Genomic DNA, 24,316 nt, shown 5'->3' with positions numbered 1-24,316 from the left:
CAATTAACAAAGAGCTGAATGACTTTTTCTGGGCAAGGAAGACAGTAAGAGTCAAGTTGGATAAGTTGATTCTTCCAGTAGAACAGGGCAGTTGGGATTACACAAATTGAATGGATATTTCAGAACTACACAGTTAGGGCTTCTGTATGTAACACAAGCCAAAAAATAGGTAATTGAAAGGGGAAAGGGATGATGATAAAACAGGGGAAGCTGAAGAAACAAGGAGAGACTGTGATTTTGGGTACAGGCCTTTAAGGAGAATAACAATCATACAGAGTATTATATCCATAAAGTAGCAGAAAGTATCCTAAGAGCTAAGCCAACACGGGAATGGAGAAAGGAGATTTTGCCGATAGGGATGACTGCAGTTAAAGATATAGAGAATAGGCAAGAGGGGGCTGGAATTTTTTTTGGAGGAAACTGGCAAAGGAACCAAGATATTAGGAGCAAATAACCAGAGAGGGAAAGATGATAGCATGGGAAGATGCCAAAAATGTATTTGGACTACAGGTTAGAGATTGCCTTCCCTATCAATGGAAGGGTTGGGAAGAGATTGGATAAGCAATTCTCAAAAAAAAAAAAAAAAAAACAATGGGATATTCTCCCAAATATGCAACATAATCTACAAGATTTAGGATTTTTGGTTGGAAATATTTACATATATATTTGTATACCCCAAGTAGACTCCAGAGAAATTTTCTTCTGGTAGACAGCAAATATTAAAGGTGTGATGGGGAAGAAAGAGGTAATTGGGAATATATTTTCTGGGAGTGAGATGAATTGGCGCACATTATCATTCCCTGCAGGATGCACTGTCGGAGATGCTGGGTGGACAGATTGCTGTGATATGAGAGATGATTTTTTAGAGCTATGATACAGAATCAGAACTGCCTAGACATGGTAAGGTCTAAGTATGGTGGCTGCCAAAAAGCAATTACTAGAAAATGGAAATCAAAATTTAAATCAACTACACTAGAAGCAGTGAATATAGTAACAGTGATAAAACAACTGGAATTGAGATCTTTAGAAAAGGGTAGGAGCAAACTACATCGGAAAAAAATGGGACTTCTGGGAATAATACGTACAGGGGAGGAATGACGTTTTAAAGAAGGCAGTACTTAAATGAGCTATGTAATGTTTGGCTGAAAATGATTGGGCAGATTTTAAGTGGTGTATAATGTTTGCAACTGCGAGTGTTTCAGTATGGTTTGTGATGTAAAATGCTTGCAACTAGGATTGTGTCATTGTGGTTTGTTTTCATTTATATAAAATGTATGATTGCCTATGCTGTAAGTGATGGTTTAATAAAGATATTTCTTGTTTAAAAAAAAAAAAAAAAGACAGGAATTTAATAATTTATGTAACATTGCTTATGTTGTATGATATATACCAATATATGTGAAGTATGTTTGTAAATGTGAACTTTTAATACAGTTTGATTACTTTTATATTAATGTAAATTTGCCTATGTCACAAGTGCTAATTCAATAAAGGTGTTTAAAAAAAAGTCTGATTCAAAGACTGTGGATATGGCAGTGTGGTGTACATTGTGGTGTGGGTCACAGGCAGTTCAAACATCAGAACTTTCAGAGCCAAAGTCGGAGCCATAGAGTCAGAATGCCTTTTCTTGGAGTCGGGATCTTTGTTTTGAAGCTTTTTGAGAAGCTTATTTTCAATTTTTGCCACCACTGGATTTGGTGGCAATAGGCCTTGTAATACATTATTCCAAACCCTGCACATATTTCTCAATCAGTGGACATATGGAGAATGCCCAGTCACACTACACACAGGTCTTGCATGCCCTCTGGGTAGTATTTTGTTTCCACAAAATTAACATTTTTTAAAACTTGCTTGCTTTTCCATGACACTGAAGGAAAGAAGCCCCTATCTATCAACTGCACCAATGTGTTAATATTTATAACACTAAACAGTAAAGTATACACATTAAAAAGTAGCTACAGTAGACTCCCTCTTATCTGGTCTTGCTGGGATTGGATCTAAGGCTGGATAAATGAATAGCTTGTTAATCAGAAAATGCATGCAAAATAGCATTTTATAGGTTATAAATCAGCTAAAATAACAGTATTTGTGTTAGTATACATTTTTCTAATGAATATGAAGTCTAAAACTATACTATATATTATACTATACTATAGTATATAACTATACTATACTATAATTATTGTTTGTTGTGCTTACTGCTCAATTGATACTGTGTTACTAACTACTATAGTACAACTCATTTCCTCACTTTCTCTTATCCTCCAGCTTTTTCATCCTGGCTTACCCCTTGTGATTACAGCCTGGTGGACACCCACACCTAAAGTAATATTCTTCACTCCCAGCAAATTGCTTAAACAACTTCAGCATACCCTGCTGCCTCCACGAAGCTTCTCCCAGAATCTAAGAAAGTATGTGTAACTGCTGCCAGACCTTGCATTCATATCGATGTAATTGCTGCCAGACTTTGCATTAATATAGTCTGTAAACCCTGCTAGGTGTTTTATCTGTTCCCTGCCAGGAAAGCCAGCAGACAAACTCCCCTTTCTTCTTATCCCATTCTTCCCCCTCACTTAGTTCCCTGACTTGCTCCCTCCTCCCTTCAGTCTAACCCTGACCTGGGTTGGCCCTGGTGTACCAAAGTTCAATTCTGCATTTGTCCACTAGATGGCACCCTCCCCACACTAATACCTACTGCTACTTACTCCAACTTTCACTGTAAACTCTAACTTTTCTTTTTTCTCTCTGCTACATTCTAACACTTTTTATTACTACTTTCCTTTTCTCCCTCACTATTATTACATTCCAGCCCATTCCAACCCACTAATTCTAAGTCCCTACTACTTACCTTCTGCTAATTAACACTTCACTGATAGGTTTCTGATCCTCTTCTGACTCCTTTAGTTCTTCCCGCTCCGTTCGCCCTGCGGGATCACTCCGCTCCCCTACCCTGCCCCCAAATTCCACCCGCCCCCAGCAGCTCTAGCTTTATCCATACATTAACCACACCCCCTCAGATCATAATCCAATCACCCTCCACTACTCGAGACACCCATTACCCTTCCCACCTGCTCTACCTCATTCACCTCTAATAGACACCACCCATCTTAGTCCATCTATTCTCTAATTCTCCAGTACACACACTCCTTCAACTACTAACACTTTTTTACCTACTTCCCTTAGATACACCACCTAGCCTCAAATAACTTTTTTTCACCTCAATTTCCACTCCCATAACACATCCCCCACTACACTTTACAACTCTCACATTTCTCCTCTACCTACTCTCTAAAAATCCTTACATTTTGTTTTACCATCTCCAAACATAATTCACCAACTACCTAACAACTAAAGTTACCTCCTTTCTAGCATGCCTCTACAACCCACATTCTTCCCCATCTCACTAACTCTACTCTTTACCTTAACCTACCTCTACCACCTTACACAGCCTACTTCTTCCAACCATTCCCAATCCTACCATGTAACTAACCATTTTAGCCCCATACTACCTCACTCAAACATCCCAATTTCCCCCCATCTATGCCCCTTAAATAACCTTGTACGTTTTCCATTTAAACTTATAACCACTCAGAAATACCCTTTACATATAACACTTTTTAAATCCTACAAAAGCACAATACAACCTGACCTTTTCTCTAAACTGTCTTACTACTTCTCCAACCTAACCCTATCTCCCATTAGCAATCTATTATCAGGTGATATCCATCCTAACCCAGGCCCCCCCCTCAACAATTAAGGACAAATCCATAATACTCACTGCCTTAAACTCTCAAAGTATAGTGAACAAAGTCCTAAACCTCCATGCTTGGCTAACACATCATAAACCAGACATCTTATCCATCTCAGAAACATGGTTAAAGCCCCATATAAAAGACTCAGAAATACGCCCACCAAACTATTCTATCATCAGAAGAGACAGGCCCCATAGAAAAGGTGGAGGAGTAGCTCTTCTCTACTCAACCTCCCTGTCAGTTACCCCCTACAACAAACCCACAACCCAATTTAAAAACGCAGAACTACTCATAACACTACTTCAAGTTAACAAACACAAACACATATGTATAGTTTCACTCTACATCCCCCCAGGAGATAATGTATCCACACTGGAAGACATCCTCTCCTGGCTTACCAACAACATTAGTAACGAGACTATAATCTTAGGTGACATGAATATTAACTGGATCTCCATTCAGTCTCCCACAAACCCACTTAACATCAACCTACATAGATTCTCACAACTAATCACCTCTATCACATACCCATCAAAACATCTCTCCACTGGCAGTATCCTGGACTGGATCTTAGTCTCTCATCCCCACTATTTCTCAGACAGTGGAACTCTTCCCGACCCCCTTGGTGACCACATACCCATCTTCACTCACCGACTCCCCTTAATCCAACATCATACCCATAACTATATTACAACACGTAATCATAAAAATTTTAATCCATCAACCTTTACTAACTCCCTAAAAACAATAAACTGGAATTGTCTAAAAACACTACCCTTAGATAACGCTGTCGCTCACTTCAACACCACATTCCTAAAACTACTAGACGTCCATGCTCCTCTAAGAACAAAAAGAATAAAAACTAAAACTGCCCAATGGCTCACCAAAAACACACTAGCTACCATGCAGAAAAGAGACAAAGTCTGGGCAAAATACCAGAAAAATAAGACCCCCCTCATCCATAATGAATATAAAACTCTTAGAAACAGAGTAAAACAACTTATCTCTGACCGTCAAAATTACTTTTACTTACTTCAAAACAAAAACAAAACAAATCCTCAAAAATTCTGGAAAAGTATCTCCACTCTGCTTCATCCCAGTAAAACAGTCACCCCAACACCTGACCCTAATGCCACTGATATAGACTTAGATACTCAATTCAGTTCTTTCTTCATTGAATCTATTTCTAAATTAACCTCCTCCTTCTCCAACAACACACACTCCAACTCACCTCCATCCTACCCCTACTACACTCAACCCAACACTATATCCAATGCCACACTCATATCTACTAACTCTTTACCATCCACCTCATCTCCTACTCTCACTCCCTCCCCATCTTCTCCACCCCCTCTAATATCCACCTGTTCTCCTACTCTCCCTTCCCCCTCCTTTTCAACCCCTAACTCCCCCTCTGCACACCCCCATTTTCTCTCAAACCTATACCCACATCCACCATACAAAAACTCCTTCAGAAACTAAAACCATGCACCAATGTTCCTGATGACATTCCTTCTTACTTTCTCAGCTCAGCAGCTGAAGCAATTGCCTACCCCATTAGCATACTAATCAACTGATCAATTCAAGAAGACATAGTTCCCCAAATCTGGAAAAAGGCCTTCATCATACCTTTACATAAAGGTGGCAATAACAACAATGTTTCAAACTTCCGCCCCATAGCTATCCTATCTCCCATCTCTAAACTCCTGGAAAAGTGCATCCAACTTCAACTCCTACCATATCTCATAGATAACCTACTTTCTCCTACACAACATGGATTCAGACCAAATCACAGCACTATAACAGCACTCCTCTCCTTCCTTGAAACTGTAAACAAAGCCAGGGACTCTGGCCTTACTGTCTCTACGCTTCTACTTGACCTCTCTAAGGCCTTTGACACTATATCACATAGTCTGCTTCTACCCAAACTCTCCAAACTTAACCTATCTTCCTCTACTTTTAACTGGTTCTCTAGCTACTTAACTAATAGATATCAAGCAGTAAAATGGAAAAAGGCAACATCCTCATTTCTTAACACCCCAACTGGTGTCCCCCAAGGATCCATATTAGGTCCCCTCCTCTTCAATATATTTATAAATGATTTCCACAAAGATATCCCCCTCTCCAATATCATCCAATATGCAGATGATTCAACCATTATCTGCACTGCCTCAACTATCCCTACTCTCATAAAGCTAACTCAAGATGCCTTTTCAACCATTGAACAATGGATGAGAACAAATCACCTAGCACTCAACACCTCTAAAACCAAATTAATGATATTCACCCCTACTAAACTCAACTCTCTCAATACAAACAACTTCTCTATTACTAGTGAGAATAACATTCCACTAGAACTAGTGACAGAGACCAAACTACTTGGAGTCCAAATTGATAACCAACTAAAATTCAACTCCCATCTACAACTAAACATAAAAAAACCCCATCAAAAACTAGGGATGCTCTATCGACAAAAGCTCTACCTTACAACTGCTACTAAAATCACTCGCTCTACTTCCTTTCTTATTCCCTCCCTTCTCTATGGAGCTCCACTACTAACTAACCTACAAATCTCCCTGAAAACACAAATTTCCTCTTGCTACAATAAAATTGCCAAGTTTGCTACCAACCAAAAGTCTTCCTCCCACCACTGCTCCTCTCTCCAACAACTTAAGTGGCTAGAACTACCCAATAATTTCACCTACACACAACTATCCCTTACGCACAAACTAATTTTCAAACCCTCCCTCTGTCCCTCCCTCTCTTCTGTCTTCAAAATGCACATACCTCATAGAATTTTAAGGTCCAACAACCAAAATCTACTAGAAGTGTACAAACCAACCCGTCCCCCAGGCAAACATCATCTTTCACATGGCTTAGCACGTCTCTGGAACTCTGTACCTCCATCTATCCGTACTATCTCTAACCATTTCATGTTCAAAAAATCTCTTCATTCACATCTACTTTCCCAGTGGGAATGCTCTTGCTCCCACCCTACTTAACTACATTGAACATCCCCTTTTCCTCCTAGTCCTGCTTACACCCTTGATTTCTCCCCCTCATTATATATACCTCTTACATTCCTACTATAACCATAGAATGTGTAAGAATTCTCTACACTCTTCCTCTCACATGGAGAACTCTCTTTATGAAATAACTTTAGTAGAATTTTAAATTAGTAATTTGATTTTATGTATAATCCTTTTTAGTTTTAACACTGTTAAATTAATTGTAATAATTGTGCATTGTACTTGAACTTGTCTACTTGAAAGTTTACAATGTTTAAGCATGTATAATACCTACTGTAATCTATATTTTTCTGGAGCTTTTCTCTCCAGGACTCCTGAAAATGGGTTCTTTTTGGCCCAATGGACTATCCTGGTAAACCAACTGCAAATAAATAATAAATAATAAAATAATAAAACTCAAATGTCTGTCATTATGTAGTCCAGAGGAGGCAGAAGTGTTGTTCTTCTCTGTTCTCTGTTAGGGATACACCAGAAATTTGATGGCTGGTTAAAGAGAGGTCGGATAAGAGGGAGTCTAATGTATATTTAAATTCTAACTAGAAAACTCTAATAAACCCAATTTATATATAACTTGTTTTGTTGTAATTGGAAAAGGAAAGAAGTCCGCACACAAGAAGGCTATACATTTGTACTTATTTCTTCAGACAGTTTGAGAGAGTTAGCTACCACACTTCCCCCTGAATGTAGTACCTGTCTCAATTCTATCATTTCTAACATTTGTCAAGTGTCTAAACATGCCTTAAGGAGTGTCTGTGATTGTATTGTATCTAGGGTCACTGCTTCCACTGCAGTTTTTAGGAGAAATACCTGGAAACGTAATCAGCGGTTTTCTGATGAGGTAGAGTCTTGAAATTCTGAATTCAGCTATAGATAATGATATTTTATTTGGCCCATCTACTACTCAGGTCCTCAAGCAGTTTGATGAGAGAATGAAGTTAATTCTTTGAGGTTCGAAGATTTTTCTGGCTCCCTTACATATCTCACAGATCTTTCACATCTAAGAAACTGAATAAACAAACCCTACCTTCTCAACTTAAATTGGGAAATAAAAAGAGTTGGCAGGAGGGAAACAAACAACAAGGATTCTTTCCTAAAAAAGAACCTCCAAATGACTACACCAGTATTCTTTCAGCCACCACCCATCCTGCCCCTGTTTCTTAGAATCTGTCACAGCAAGTTGCTCTAAACATCCCCCTTTGGTAAGAGTTGTGGCAGACTCCTGGCTATTAATAGTGACTCAGGAGTACAGTTGGCACTGGATACAAACACTTCATAGGTTCATAGGTTCATACTAGGTTATCTGCCCGAGGGCATTTACAAGCCTAGCCCATAGTTTTGTGGCTTACGCCACCCCTTTAGTATGGGGAACTATACCCATTATTTTGCTGTGCCTCTGTTGAGCAGTGACACTGAGGTAATCCCTGGGGTATATCTGCGATCTCCCATCCATTGGTCAAGATTTCTCTTGAACAAGGCCAGCGAGGTGCTCTGCCTCACATATACCGGGATTTTATTCCACAGCATAGGGAGTCTTTGGGTGATGAATCTATCCCTCCAGCACGTCCTATTAATAGCCGTGTCGAGGTTTAAGTCTCCGCCCTTGTGGCTCTGACGGATCTAGTATTTTTGAGGTGAAACATATTCATCAATTCTGGGTTTGACATGGCCTTGTATGTTAGGCAAAGGACACCTCTGAGCAAGCGTGGCGACTGAATAGAGCTGGAGTTCTTTCAGTCGGGCAGCATAGGACAGATGTTTGAGACCCTTTATCCTTTTGGTGAGGAACTTTTGTGGCCTCTCCAGCTGCTGCAAGTGTCGGGTCAGATACATTCCGAATGGGGCATTGTACTCAATCATTGGTCTGATGAGTGATGAGTATAGGGAGACTATGACCTCCCTTGATCTAGATGAGAATCCCTTCATGATAAGGTGGGCAATGTAGAAGGTCTTCCTAACTACTTTAGCTACATGGGTGTCGAATGACAGACTACTATCAACCTGGGTCCCCAGGTCCCTGATAACTTCTTCTGTACTCAGTGGATTGCCACCTATTTGGTAGCTAGGGGTAACCTTGTTTTTCCCGAAGGGTATGACTATGCATTTTTGGCATTTAACTTTAGGCCATGGCTCTGGCACCAGTTATCCGTTTCTGTGAGACCCTTCTGAAGGATATCTGTGTCAGATGTGTTTTCTACTATGGCCCAGTTTGCAGTCATCTGCAAACTTTGTCAGCCATAACCCTCCTGTGTTTGCTTGTACTTGAAAAGTAGATGCCAAACAAGAGTGGGCCCAGGACTGAGCCCTGTGGTACACCACTTGTGACAGGCTTTGAGTCTGACATGGCGCCAGCAACTCTGACCCTGTGGGTTCTGTCACTCAGCCAGTTTGCAACCCATCTTGTGATGTATGGGTTAACATTTAAGCTGATGAGTTTTTCAATGATACCCGAGTGGGGTATTGTATCAAAGGCCTTCGCCAGATCGAGGTAGGCTGTATGGACTGCCTTTCCCTCATCAATGGCTTTGGTGACTGTTTCAAGAAAGTCAACCAAGTTTAGAAGGCATGATCTGCCTTTGACAAAGCCAAACTGGGATGGATCCAAAGTCTGTAAATTCCTATGTCTTTATTTATGAGGTCCATTATGATCCTCTCCATGGCTTTGCAGATAAGGCTTGTCAAGCTAATGGGCCGGTAATTTCCAGGGTCGGTGGAGGCACCGCCTTTGTGAAGTGGGACCACAGTTGCAGTGCACCACTCCTGGGTACGTATCCAGAGGTAAGACTATGATTAAACAGCTGTCCTAGCTGTGGGTTTAATTCCTCGTTGAGTTTGTGGAGCACACAGCCGGGGACACCATCAGGTCCCATGGATGCTGTGTTTTTGCTTTGGAGAGAGCAGTTCTCACTTGGGCGTTGGAGATGTTTGGGGGCTGCAATCGCTTGGTATAGATATCTCTCCTTTTGGGGAGGGGAGAAGTTTGCACTGAACCTGTCAGCCAGTATGTTGGCAATGTCTGTAGGATCAGTAATCTTCACATCATTTTGAACTAGTTCTGAGCATATCTGGGAGTTTCCTCCCAGGTTTCTAACATAGCTAAAGAAGGCCTTATGATTGTCTTTTGAGTCTTTAGCTATTTTCTCTCAAAATTTGCTTTGGATGATTTTATGAGAGCTCTTAGTTTTTACTTATAGTGATCAAGGGTGTCTTACCTTTTAAGGATTTTGCTCTATCTTGTAGTAGCTTCCTCCTTTTGTTGTAGAGTTTGTTTATGGCTGGGGTCCACCAGAGTGGACGCTTGCCTTTGGTACAAAGAGTCTTTGTTTTGCTTGGGATTGCCTTATCCATGCAGTCCTGCAGGTGCTGGTAGAAGGCATTTGTAAGTGATTCAGCGGCTTGAGTACTGTTTTCCGTCGGCTCGGGGCCTTAAAGGAGACCACACTAGTCTTTAGAAGTGTGAAGTCGGCTTCGAGAAGTTCTTTACTGTGGTCTTTTATTTCAGGTGGGGTGGGATGAGGACCTCCAGCGAGATTAGTTTGTGATCTGATCTCACCAGTGAGGGGTATACTTCCGGTGTTGAACATTGTGCTCCCATGTTCGTGATGATGAGATCAAGTATGTTTTCTCCTCTTGTGGGGATGGTGACTAGTTGTTCCATGGCATTTGAGTTTATGAATTCCAGGAACTTTTGGGCTAGGGTGTTTGGGCTTGAGTAGTGTTCCCAGTCTATATTAGGGTAATTGAAGTCAGCTAGTATGATGGTGTTTGGTGATACATTTATCCCCTCTAGTGTTTTCAGGAAGGCCATGTGAGGTTCCTGAGTTTGTGATGGTGGCCTGTAACATGCTACAATTTGCAGAGCAGTCTTGCCTATGGTTAATTGCACCTGGATGGTCTCCTCCCCACCCTCGGAACTGTACATAATGTTTTCCTCAGGATCTTCTGCTCTTACCCACTCTAGGACACCTAGAATCAGTGTCCTTAATTCAAAAGGGCAAAAGCTTGTATTTCTGCTACCACAGAAATAATCTTCTTGGAGACAAATTCCTGTCTTAACTTCCTAAATTTGTATGTGAAAGTTCAAAAATTCAAGATGTTGACTCTTCAGAGTACATTACCTTTCATTCCCCAGGGAAGCTTTGTGATAGCATTAGATCTAAAAGATGCATGTCGTCACATTCCTATATCCAAAGGCTTCAGGAAAGTAGTCAGATTTTCTGTGTCCGGGCCACGTTATCAATTCTCTGCATTACCCTTTGGGTTATCTACTACTCTAAGGGTGTTTACAAAGTATCTAGCTCCAGCTGTAGCTCATTGCAGACTGAATGGCATTCTCATATTCCTTATTTAGAAGTCTTACTAATCTTTCCTGAGTGTTTTCCCAGGTGTCAAATTACTATGGGTTTTATTTCTTCTGACCACTCTGGGGTTCCAAATAAAGATCCAGAAATCCACGTTGACCCTGTCACAATGTAATTTTTTCTCTAGGATGTCTTTCAGACACCATGCAAAAAAAGGCTTTTTTGACACAGGAGGTGATAAGATTTTTTTATATTGAAATCTTCATGAGCTTCTCATTCCATTCTCAGATTTTAGTCTGAGAGTATCTCATGTTCGTTAGGTTCATGACATCTCTGGTTGTCATGATTCCTCTTGCCAGGTTACACATGGAAAAGATTCAGTGTTTAAGAAAAACAAAACAAACAAAAAAAAAACACATGGGACCCAACATTTGCATCCTCAGGAATCTGAGATTCTAGTTTTGGACTTTCTGAAAAAGGAACTGCACTGGTGGATACTACATATACAAACAAATTAGTTCTCCCCTTTTCTCTTCTTCCTCCAAGACCGTCTGTAACTACAGATACCTCAGGTTTCACTTGGGACAATTTCATTGGGTGTAAAGGTGCATGCATTCCTCAGCTAGACCAAAGCACATAAATGACAAAGAAAGTTTGGCAGTGATCCATGCCCCAAAAACTCTTCATCTTCTGTGGTCTCCAGAACTTCTTCAGGTGATTGCAGGGAACATCAACAAGCTAGGGAGTACAAGGTCATAGTCTGTGTGCAGGCTGACATTAATGGTATGGGAAGTAGCTCTTCAGCTGTCATTACCCCTCCAACCATCCTATATTCCATCACAGAAAACCTAGTGGCAAACAAGCTGAGCAGAACCAGGACAGACCCTCACAAATGGAAATTTAACAAGGGGATGTTCCAGGAATTGATCCATTGGGAGAAACACATTGAGTAGATCTGTTTGACTCCTTTAAAAATAGATCACAGATCAAAAACTGCACCAAGAACCCTTACAAGCAGGAAAACGGATGCTTTTTCATTCCCATTGACATGAATTTTTCCTTCGTGCATTTCCACTAATATCCAGGGTGATTCTGTAAATACAGAAGGACTCTACAGAAGTAATTGTGGTGACTCCATTTGGCCCAGGCAGCTTTGGTTATCCTTTTGTTATGGAATTTGCTAATGGCTATTACCACCAACTTCCTCAGAAACTGGAACTACATATTCAAGATGTGGGGAGTTTGACGCACCTCAGTCTCAATCATGTTCAACTAACTGATTTGATGATTCAATTCTATTTCCTTTTATGCACCTCTTTTCGTAGGACATGCAACAGGTACTAAATAAGGCAAGAAAACATGATACTAGAAAGTCTTGTATCAGCAAGTAGAAAATATTTTCTATTTGGTGTTTAGCCAATAACCATGACCCTCTCAGGGATTATGTAGCACTGGTGCTCAAATGTTTGTGTGAGTTATTAGCCTCTACCCTTTTGTACTCCTCTGTCAAGGTACATCTTGTGGCCATTTCAGCATGTCTGCCCATGGATCATCCACTTTTATGTTTTAGGCAAAACGTTTTTTGAATGGAGTTTTACACTTAAGACCTCCTAAACGAGGACACTCCTTCTTGGGATCTTAACTTTATGTTGGTGTCTCCATATGAGCTTTCAAATCAAGCAGAGTTAAAGTTCATTACATGGAAAACTGCTCTTCTTATTTATATGATATTTGCAAGAAGAGTATCTGAGTTGCAAGCTGTCATGGTGGGTGAAACCTATGTGCTATCCCATAGGGAATAAGGTATCATTAAGAATAAATCATAAGGTGGTTGCAGAGTTGACTTTGAATCAAGCCATCAATCACCCAGTGTATTATCCAGATCCTCAGAACCAGGGAAAAAGGATTCTTCATACTCTAGATGTGCATAGGCAGCACAGGTCCTATCTTGACAGAACCAAGTCCTTTAAAAATATTGGTCAGCAGTTTGTTTTTCGTGTTGAGACAAAGAAAGGACAACCTGTGTCAAAGCAGACCATTTGTAGATGGTTGTCCTCAGCTATTGCCTTTTGTTATACCCACTATGGTAAAGAAAGATTCCAGGCAGTATCGAGAACCGTTATGTTAGGGCCTTGTTGTCGTCAATGAAAACGTGATACCCTTTGCCCAGTAAAGCCTTCTCCAATCTTTTACTTTTTTTTCTTTTGGTTTATTGCTTTTTACCAAACAAAATTAATAAATTAATACGTACAGTAAAACTTTCATTATAACATTCATCTTTTTTCAGATGTTTTTGTATCCAAATCGCATTTGCCTCAGCATTCCATTTATTACCAACAGTGTTTTATTTCCCAGAATGTTAATTAAACAAATGTTGTTATTATTTTTTTTTTTACTTTTTTCCAGTATTGTAATTTTCATGATTTCTCCACATCTGTATTTTATTTAAAAGTGAAAGCTGGGCAATTGGAAATTCTTCCATAATGAAGGGTAATTGCATCAGGAAGTCATCCCATTATGCATAATTTTCAATGTAACGCGTGCAACCTGGAGCTATGCACTCTTAAATCAGTGTATCCCTAAGTCATCTCTGCCCTACTTCATATCTGATAAATAAGAGGTTGAAATGAGAAGCATTTTTTTATCTATTTCACTTCAGTATTTCTCTGTCAAATACTTTGTCAGCAAACTCACATAGGTACTGTTTTACCGGTTATATTCCCTGGCCTAGGGCAGTATGGGCTGTAATCCACTCATCACTTCTCCTAAGTTGTCCACTCTTTAGTTCTTTCTGCTCTACCCATTATAATGCTCTGGGCTTTTTATACACTAGTAGTCCTTCCATTTCTTCATGTCATACTTTAAAAGAATATGCTGTGTCACAGTACTTTTTTGTCAATAATTCTGTAATTTTTATTGCTCTTCCATTCCATAGTTTTATCCATACAAACCTCTCATTCTTTCCTTAGTCATTCTGTATAATTTAAGCCAGTGTGGTCTTCCATCCCATTCATGCCTCTCATCTGCACCCTGAGAAGGAGACATGCGCCTTCATCAAGCATTTATCAAATTACTTACTAATGTCTGTTTATGATTAATGCAGTGCTGTAAGCACAATTAGCACTGCCAATATTGCATATCACATTGTCTCATTTTTAAATACTCCTGTTCATTCAGCATTGCGTGCCGTACTGCCACACCATTTCTTCATCATTATTCTCACTTCACATTCCAGAGGACCACATTCATCACTTCTCACTAACATTAATAAAATATGCACTGTCCTCCAGATTTGTATTATAAGCCAAATTATGTAACCCACACTGGTGTCCTTTATCATATCCAACTTTTGTCTTTAGCATCACAAATGAATTTAGCAAGATACATCTGTAAATGCATCACATTAGTATATCGAGCAGTATGTTAACAATGGCAGTGTGCAAACAAATTTCTTAACTACTCATTTATGTCCCAAACCTCACCCCTCCAACTCAGCATAACCATTCTCAGTTTTATTTAACATCAGTGTGAAGGACATGGTTACTAAACCGCAGGTATGAGCCTAGCATTGAGCAGCATTCTGCCATCTCCTAGGATGATGCCACAATACCAGGGGAAAATGATCGATTTTAGCAATTGGCTTTATCTACTGATGTCATTCCAAAGTGGTCCAGTACTTGTCAGCCTGAGAGGACATGGTTGACAGGCCACACTGCTTTGCCAGGGATGTTCTTCACCTGTCACCTCTAGGCTTTCATATATTGGCCAAAACATTATCCACCCCTATAATGCATTTTTCAGGCATTTCTAAACAGAAAAAAACTTGAAACATTACAAAAGTTAGTCAGAACAAGCTAAAGGTGTTAATAATTAATGCTATCAGTCTGATTAACAAACTGCAGTTCCTAGAAGCTGTCCTCACCCTGGGGAATGCTGATATCTGTCCATTTATTAAAACATGCTTCAAAACCAAGAGAATCACTCCTGCAGTGCATGGCTATAATGCTTTTCATACAATGCAGCTACCCACTGAACATGAAAGAGCAAACTGCAAAAGTGTATATGTCTACATAAAGGATAAGCACACCTCAGGGCTGGTCAAACAGTATGACATGCTTGAGCTATTCCATGTCCAGCTAACCATGGGAATAATCCATTACCATGTTCTTGATAGTTACAGGTCCCCCATCATGAACTAGGAAACTCATGCATTATACCTGAAGATATCTTAGATGTGGTACTCACAAATATGGGAGAGTGCTAGACCCCCCCCCCCCCCACGTGTGATGCCCTCACTGGTAATATCAGATCAGAAAGCGGACTCTCTTGAAATAAAGGTAAAACTAGTTCCCCTCACCTAACCCCAAAAACTTTAAGAACTTCTCTGAGGTAAATTACTCCCTATGAAGGGACAGCATAGCAGGTTTCCAAGCTCCCCCAAATCCAGGAAATGCAGAAACCTATGCAGAGGTGCACACAAAAACCCTGTACAATCATATAAACAACTGCATAGAAACAGCAGTATCAGACTGAAATAAATACAGGTCAAACCACAAAAACAAGCCACCCTGGTGGACTCCTGGTGTTAGGTTGCACAACAAAAGAAAGAAACAAAATCCTGCCAAGACATAAGAGGAAATGTGCACAACAGTGCAAAATGTTCCTCATTAGTTTAAACAAGTGAATCAGGGAATTAGTCAACTCTCTGAAAGCAGACTTTGGCATAAAAATAGCCTCCACAGCTAAGGATAACCATAAAGCATTTTTCAGTTATGTCTGTCGTCTTAAGGGCATGCACCCAGCAATATGCAGAATTAGTTGTTGGTGGCATCTCCTAGACTCAGCCAGAAGATATAGCAAATCAGCTGGCTGACCATTTCAGTTCACATTTTACCTCCCCATCAGCCTCAACTACTCCGCCTCATTATCACCAAGGAACAGGTTACCACTGGGCTCCCTAAAGCAAAAAACACCGCTTCAATGGGGCCTGATGATAATGGAGGTTGCCTTATAGTAATGTTTTTCAGCTTTTCCGGGTTAGGGGTCGCCACAGCGGAACGCCGGTCCATTTATGATTGGCAATAGATTTTTACGGTGCTGAGGTGCCAGCTCAACCTTCAACGAAGGCACACCCATTCATGCACGCACCTACCTGCATATCTTTAAGCGTTATAAACAGCCTAAATCAGGACTTGTCAGGCCTATTAGGATCTCTGTTAACGACAGTCTCTGTAATGGCTTTGTCCCAATAGAGTGGAGGAGAATAGCAGTCATCCTTCTGCATAAAGAGGAACCATCTATTGACCCGGGAAATTATAGACCCATAAGTTTGACTAGTCTTGTATGTAAGGCCATGGAAAAAATAATCACGGACCTGATAAATAATGACATAAGAAACCACCAAACACTGGACCCGTCCCACTTTGGCAAGGGCAGGTCATGCCTACTGAATCTGGTGGATTTCTTTGAGAAAGTCATTAAGGCCATGAATGAGGGTAAAACAGTGCATACTGCCTACCTTGACCTGGTCAAGGCATTTGATCCATTACCCCAGTCAGGTATTATAAATAAACTCACAAAACTGGGCATAAATCCCTATGTCACCAGATGGATAGCCATTTGGCTCATGGACAGGACATAAGTGGTTAAAGTGGGTGAATCCAGATCCAACAAGAGGCCAGTTACTAGTGGTGTGATACGGGGTTCAGTGCCGGGATCACTCTTGTTTAGAATATGCTTCTCGGAAGTCAAGGCTAATGTGGAAGGCCTCTGGATGACAGTCTGCCGAGGACTGCAAGCTGGGGGCAATCACTGAATCCCTCAATGATGTATATATCCTTCAGGAGGGTCTAAATCAGACAAATGATTAATGCCAAAGTCATGACCTAAAACTAAATGTGAAAAAATGCATTATCATACAATTTGGGAAGTCAAATGCCCCTACAAATTACAGCATCAATAGTACACCTCTAAGAGTATTTTCAGAGGTGAAAGATCTAGGTACACAGATAGATAATAGCCTGAACTTTGACCATGTGTCCACAGTGGTGAGGAATACCTTTTGTGTGGCACAACTCTAAGAAAAGGTATGGCATCCAGATCCAAGGAAATTATTATCCCACTGTACTAAGCCCTCATTAGACCAATAATCGAGTACAGTGCTCGGTTTGGCACATACTTGACTAGCTGCTTAAAGCAGATGGAGTGACCTCAGAGGTTACTTACAAAGAAAATACAGGGTGTAAAGAACGTCTTATGTGGACAGACTTAAAGCTGTGTCTCCTTACTCTGCCTCCTACTGACTATTAAGGGGTGACTTATGTCTGACCTAAAAGGAACTGAAATCCAGGGTCTATATTAGTTCATCGAAACCCAGTTTCCACGAACACGTATTTGTCAACCCTTTCGCAATTCGCTGAATAATCCAAGGGCAAAGAAATACTTGATCACAACCCAACAGACCCAAATATTGCTAAATCAAACCCACACAAGTAGGGGGCTTTTCCCCCACCCACCCCCGATGTGGTAGGGCTGTGCCCCCCACACTTCCCCCAACAATGTATACCAACTCCGAGATCACACTACAGTGGAGAAAAGGGCAAAGTTGTATAGTTGGCCAACTGCATCTTTGCCCTTAGAATATTCAGTGAATTGTGGAAGTGATTTTCACTGAATAAGGGTCGACGAGTATGTGTTCACTGAAAAGACATTTCAGCAAACTAATATAGACCCTAAATCCAGCCTTGATGGAGCCGCTACATATCTGCAAGTCACACAGCATAAGGGTCACCCTATCTAGGGATTTAAACTTAATTAGCAACTCAAAAAAAAAAAAACATATGCTGGAGAGAGAGATATGTGTCTCAGAGATTGCCCCTTCTTTGGAAGAGGCTTCTTATTCATGTTAAGCAGAGCCTTTCCCTGGTCTTTTTCAAACATAGTTTGGCTGAATGGATGGGGAATCGCAAATTCACACCTGGGGTAGCCTCTATGTCCTTTATGGACAGGGTCAGTCTGTAAGATGCTCGCAGCATAGGCACAAACATGTTCCATCCTCTTGCCCTTATGGGACCATATATTGGGTAAAATTTGATTATATTGGCTGGGCTTGTAAAAGCTGTTAAGCTGTTTGCCTAGTAATCTGCTATGAGTGTATGAAAAGCTGTGACAAGTATGAACAGTTATTGTGAACATGGTTATGAGGGGATAAAAACTATAAATTCTGATATTTCTAAAATATTTTTAAATAAAATTTAATTGTTGAGCCATTTCAATTTAAAAATAAAATTACAAGCCTAACTCATCCTGAACATACAGACTAATTATCATGCAGGCAGAGACTCGTGAATTTAAAGACACTAACTCATTTCACTGAGTACTTTCTAGACAAGTACAGCTTTGCATGTTCTCTCTTTCTCTGTGTTTTTTCACTAGGGCTTATGGTTCACTCCCACATAATACTGTCAGTGTAAGGTTAGTGAGGTAAATGAATTGGCATTACCCCAGATTACTCCTGCATAACTTGTATCCATTTGTGTGTGTCATACAGTAAACTGGCATCCTTCCTAATAATGTTTCCTTCCTTTCTTCCTTACACACCACCTTATTTTTTGCTGGTATAAGTAAGATTATGCAGGACCTTGAAATGGATGATGTTATTTGAATTGATAGGTATGTAAACAAGAATATTGATGTTATCTTTTTTGTTTTTTGTTTTTTTGAGTTTTCAAAAATATAGGGGGGGGGCAGTAATATAGGTCTATAATTCACATACAGGGCCATCTCCTTTGTCTTTAAGAGTACAAGTATATTTTTTCCAGAACAAGGAACAGGCTACCAGTTCATGTGAAACAGAGCAATCTCTATGACACTGTTCAAGAGAAACCTGGACAAGTGGATGGGGCTCCATAAATTCTTCTGGACATGGGCAGTCATCACTAAATGCAATCTTTAGCTTTGACTAGGATTTCTATGGTTTTACATTTGGATTAAATGGCTAGGCTTAAAATTAAATCTGGATCGATAGCCTGGTAATTTCCTATGAAGACTTGTATTTTTAAAGTGAAAGTATGCACCAACTGGTAGTGGAAACCTATTTTGGCAGTAATGCAACTAGTATATTAAATTGTTTTGTATTAATGTTATGTTATGTTAGATTTTCATACTTTTGCATGAGAGGCAAGAAAGTACTTGTTCGAGAGCTAGACCAGGAATTCTAATATACATACAGAGGTTAGGACATTTGTGTCAGTGTGATTTAAACAGAGTAAGCTGACCTGTTATTAAATGTACATAATTTCATTTTTCAATGTGCATTTTCTTTTTAGGAATCATGGGCAAAGAAGGAAGACAAGCTGTAAGAAACAGTGACTATGCAATAGCACGATTTAAATACCTCTCCAGATTGTTGCTGGTCCATGGCCATTTATACTATGTCAGAATAGCAACACTTGTACAATACTTTTTTTACAAGGTAAGTTATGAACTTTTAACACACTTTTTTCTCTCTGAATAACCTTGACTTTTTTCAATTTAAAACAGGAATATTTGTAATTGAAGTGAACTGTGGGTGGCACAGTGGTTGACGTTGTTGTTCAGATTGCTGGATTCTCAAGTTCAGATCTTGGCTGTTGTGCCTTCTGTGTGGAGTCTGCTTGTCATCCTTGTGTCCATGTTTTTTTTTCACTGTGTGCTGCAGTATCTTCCACATCTTAAAGACATGCCATGAGTTTTTTGGCAGTCCTTCACATTGCCTTGTGTATACTGTGATGCACTGGTACCAGTCTAGGTTTGGCATTGCTCCTTGTGTTTACTGAGTACCACTATCAGGGTGTGATTCCCTTGTGGCCTTGAATTGGATTAAGTAGGTAATAGGATAATGAATGTATCAGCCGGTCAAATGTTGTATTCCTATAATGTCTCTAAGGCATGGAATAAGCTCCCCTCTTCAGTCAGAACAGTCAGCAACCCGGGCTCCTTTAAAAAATCCCTCAAACTACATCTCTCCTCACAGTTGTTATACTCCTGCTCCCTAACACACAACCTGAATTCTTGTGATTTCTCCCCAGTGCTATACTACTATCACTTCATTTCCTCCACTCTGCCTACTTACTTCCTCCCTGTCACTTTAACCTGTACTTTCCACCCATTGCCCTTCTTTCTTCTACTGTACTTACACTGTACTTAATCTCACAGCTATGCACCTGCAGATGCATCACTTTCATGTGCACCTTGTCGATATACTTAACTAATGTGTCACTGAAATGTCATTTATTGCTTCTACATGGCAGTGATTGCAATCTTCTCTCTCTTGTTCTATTAAAAGTTTGATTCTATGTAATAATACTGTATTATTTTTTTTCCTGTTATGTGATTAATATTTTTCTTTGTATGTAATTTTGTGGAGCTTTTCTCTCCGGGCCTCCACTGAAAATGAGCTCATTCCAGGCCCGGTGGACTTTCCCGGTTAACAAATGCAACAAATAAATGTATGACCTGTGGTTTTTCATTACCTTTTCTGTGTTTTTTCATCATTTATTGAGCCCTTTTCACTGACATTACGAGACATCACTGACCTGGATTGCTGTTCTATCATAGCTAGTTTTTTTTTTTTTTTTTTTTTAAGATGCCTTAGGCTTTAAACCCCCCACATACATGCACACAGACGCACACACACACGCACACACACAGCCATGACCAAATATCAGATTTGCAGTGATATAGCTTTACTTCATGAGCTGCGTTTTCTACAGTCTTGCTGTTGAAGTCAGGAAATACTACAGAAGTGTTTTTGGACTGCTTCTGATACTAACACCACCCCCTCTCACAAGTTTCAACTGGCACTGTCACATAGGTATGCAGAAACCTCAAACTTCCCTTTAAAAAAGAAGAGGTTACCTTGATTCATTTTTTTCTTTCACTATACACTTCACTTTCTGGCCCTTCAGTACTTGCCATAGTAATCATATCCAAGTCAGTATTGCTTTTATATCTCCCATCTCTTCCTTGGACATTTCTGATGTTTCTACCCTGTTTGAAGAAGCTAGAGGATACAGATAAATGTATTGGTGACTCTGCTCCAAGCAAAGAACTGAAGATGGTATGAGTTGCTCTTTCTTTTACAAATCACTTTCTGGATTGTAATCTTTAATGGGTTAGGTAGTTTTGTTCTTGGTTTAATGGATGTCTGAGATTGCTATTGAAGTATGGCTTGAAGGCTGAAGTCTACCTGTAAGCAAGTCCCATCCTTCTATAATCGCATTGTAGAAATGATCCTGCTGTTTGAACATCTCACATGTCAGATGTTCATCAGAAGGTTCACTTCTGCTGCATAATTCCTTGCATACAGAAAGTAGTCATTCACCTCACCATGTAGATATGCAGAGGACATCAGTTATGGTGCTCTGTAGAAAAGGGTAGCATGCTGTGTCCTTTTGCAGCAGGAAGCATTTGAACTTGGTGAAAAGTCCATCAGTGTGTTCCAGATGACTTTCAGGAAGTAATAAATAGCCACTTTGGGAAAGTCTTTCTACTAATTAACAATTTGACTTGGTTATTATTGGCTGGAGCTGTTTTCTGAACTAGTTCTTTCAATTTTCTTGATTTGTTTTCTGAAACCCTTTATATCCCTAGTGGGAATCAGCAGCATAGATACCTCTGGTAGCCCTAGCAAACTCTGTAACAATTACAAACTATGACAAAGAAACTTACATCCTGTTTAAGCGATTGTCAAAATGCAATGCTCCTCTTATCTCTGAGTTCACAGCAACCTCTCCGGAATTGTTCACGGAGACCCTGTGAAACCATATAAATGGCTTTATAGAGGCTGCTGTACCTCCTAGAAGTAAGCCCAAAACAAACTCTAAAAACCAACCACACTGGTGGAATCCTTACCTTCATAGGTTATATAACAAAAGGAAAAAAGTCACGGCTAATATCAGGAAGCGCAACTCCCATAGTGATAACAGCTCTCTGATTAAACTAAACAGGAGATTAAGAAGACTAAGTCAAGCAAGGCCAAACAGTAGATCAAGACAGACTCACAGGCTAAAGATAATCACAAGATGTTCTACAGCTATGTCCATAGCCTCAAAGGCAGCATGCAGCAGTGTGCCGAACTGAGGGTCAGTGGAGCCTCTTTCACTGAGCAGAGCAACACAGCAAATTTGCTGTATGACAGATTTAGCTCAAACTTCACCCACACTCACCCATCTCCCACCATAAAATACCTACTAGTGTAACCCCCAGTAGGTCCTGTTGGCGAATGCTATAGCCAAAAAAACGGCCTCAGTAGGCTCCAACAGTGTCCCAGGATGCCTTCTAAATAGCTTGAGATATGACCTATCAGAACCATTTGAGTCACTTTTTTTTACTGTAACTTCAAAACAGGCTTTGTACCACAAGTGTGGAGGACTGCAACAGTTATCTCACTTCACAAGGGTGAACCATCAACTAACTCCGGAAACTACAGACCCATTAATCTGACTAGTCTCATACACAAAGACATGAAACAAAGTATCATGGAAACGATCAACAAAGACATAGGCAGCTTTCAGATAGTGGACCCAACCCACTTTAGCTTTGTCAGGAGAAGGTCATGCCTACTAAACCTTGTGGACTTCTTTGAGAAGGTCACCAAGGTAATGGATGAGTTGAAAGTGGTGCACTCTGCCTACCTGGACCTCCCTAAGGCATTTGATACAATACCCCACTCTGGTATAGTTGACAAACTCAGTGAACTGGGTATAAATCCCTACATAACTGACTAGATTTCCAACTTACCACCCTCACTAAGAGACTGGTCACCACTGGTGTAACTCTGGGTTCAGTGCTGGAATGGCTCCTATTTGGCATCATTTCTTGCTGGTAAAAGCTAATGTCAAGGGAGTTTGGCTGACTAAGTTTGTGGATATCTGCAAATTTGGAGCGGTCATAGATTCCTTACGCGACACAAATATCTTATAAAAGAGTCTAACACAGACAAATGACTGGTGTCAAAGTCACGGACTAAAACTCAATGACAAGAAATGTATTAGTGCCTTTTGGGAAAATGGTCACCCAAGCTAATTACTCCATCAATAAGGCACCCCTAAGAGATGACCCAGTAGTCCAGGATTTGGGAACATACATAGACAGTAATCTGGCCTTCGACCAGTATGTAGCCAAGGTAATAAGAAAATGATTCTATGTTGCTCAACTTATAAGTAAGAGCATGCATCCAGGTCGAAGGAAGTCATAGTGCCACTTTATTCAGCCTTTATCAGACCCATCATTGAGTATAATGCCCCGTTTGGCATGTACCTGACCAGACGTGCAACTGTTGGAACACTTGCAAAGGTTCTTTACCAGGAGAATCTAGGGTTATAAGCACATTGTCCTATATGGATTGGCTTAAAGCCCTGTCTCTCTAGTCAGTTTCCTACAGGTTATTGAGAGGAAAGGTGCCTGGCATGCAAGTTATCCTTGGATCCAGCTATGATGGAACTTTTGCACATCTGCAAAGCAAACAAAATCAGAACCACTAGATACAAGGATTAAAATTTTTTTTTGTGACATAAGTATGACATGTTGGCGAGACAGATGTGTCTCAGAGGATCCAAATGTTCTGGAACAGGGTCCCCGTCATTGTGAAGCAGAATCCAATGCTAACCCTATTTAAGTGTAACCAGGATCACTGGATGGGAAATCTGACATTTACCCCCAGGTCTGGCCCCCATGTTTCTAATAGACACACTGTAACTATGCTCAAACTAACTTACCCCGCCTAAAAACCATTAGAAGCTTTTTAACTAACCTATCCCTTACTAATAAATACCCATAATGCATAGGGACACAATTGTGTTTGGTTGCACAGCTAGCCTTTTAAAGGGCCTGGTGGTAGTTAGCCTGGTATATACCTATGAATGTATGAATAACCGGTTTAGTGTCTTTTTTTGCTTATTGGAAAATGTTATAATTTCATCGCGGAAGCACTAAAAGGTATTTAACAAAAACATTGTGATGATCTTCATTTGATAATTTCTGCAGTAGTCTTAGTTTTATGGGTTGAATCCTGCCAAGCATTCAACAGTCTACCAGCTCCCTAAGCTTTCAGGATACTTTTCAACCACTCAAACCGTTAATGAACTCTAGTTGAGCTGACTAAATGTCAGGTTCAGTTGCAAAGCCCTTCGTACCTTTCCTGCTGAAAAGAGAGTACTTTTGAGGACTGATGGTTGGTTAACACTGTTCCATTGCC

At 40.2% G+C, this 24,316-nt stretch overlaps 1 protein-coding gene across 3 annotated transcripts in view; it reads left to right on the top strand.

Annotated features, from left to right (window-relative positions):
- The window catches only part of ATP11B (ATPase phospholipid transporting 11B (putative)), a 2,792,721-nt gene that overhangs the window by 1,658,458 nt on the left and 1,109,947 nt on the right, over nt 1-24,316 (top strand). For all 3 annotated transcript variants that reach the window (XM_044070307.1, XM_044070308.1, XM_044070309.1), the window contains exon 22: nt 19,407-19,552. In XM_044070307.1, coding sequence (XP_043926242.1) covers nt 19,407-19,552 — 146 coding nt within the window. The remainder of the gene's footprint in view (nt 1-19,406; nt 19,553-24,316) is intronic.

The sequence above is a fragment of the Protopterus annectens genome, chromosome 4.part1 (genome assembly GCF_019279795.1).
Source record: "Protopterus annectens isolate FY-2018-M chromosome 4.part1, PAN1.0, whole genome shotgun sequence".
In the NCBI taxonomy this organism is placed as follows: Eukaryota; Metazoa; Chordata; order Ceratodontiformes; family Protopteridae; genus Protopterus; species Protopterus annectens.
Note: the sequence above shows the minus strand (reverse complement) of the source record. Positions and strands in the feature narration are given on the sequence as shown.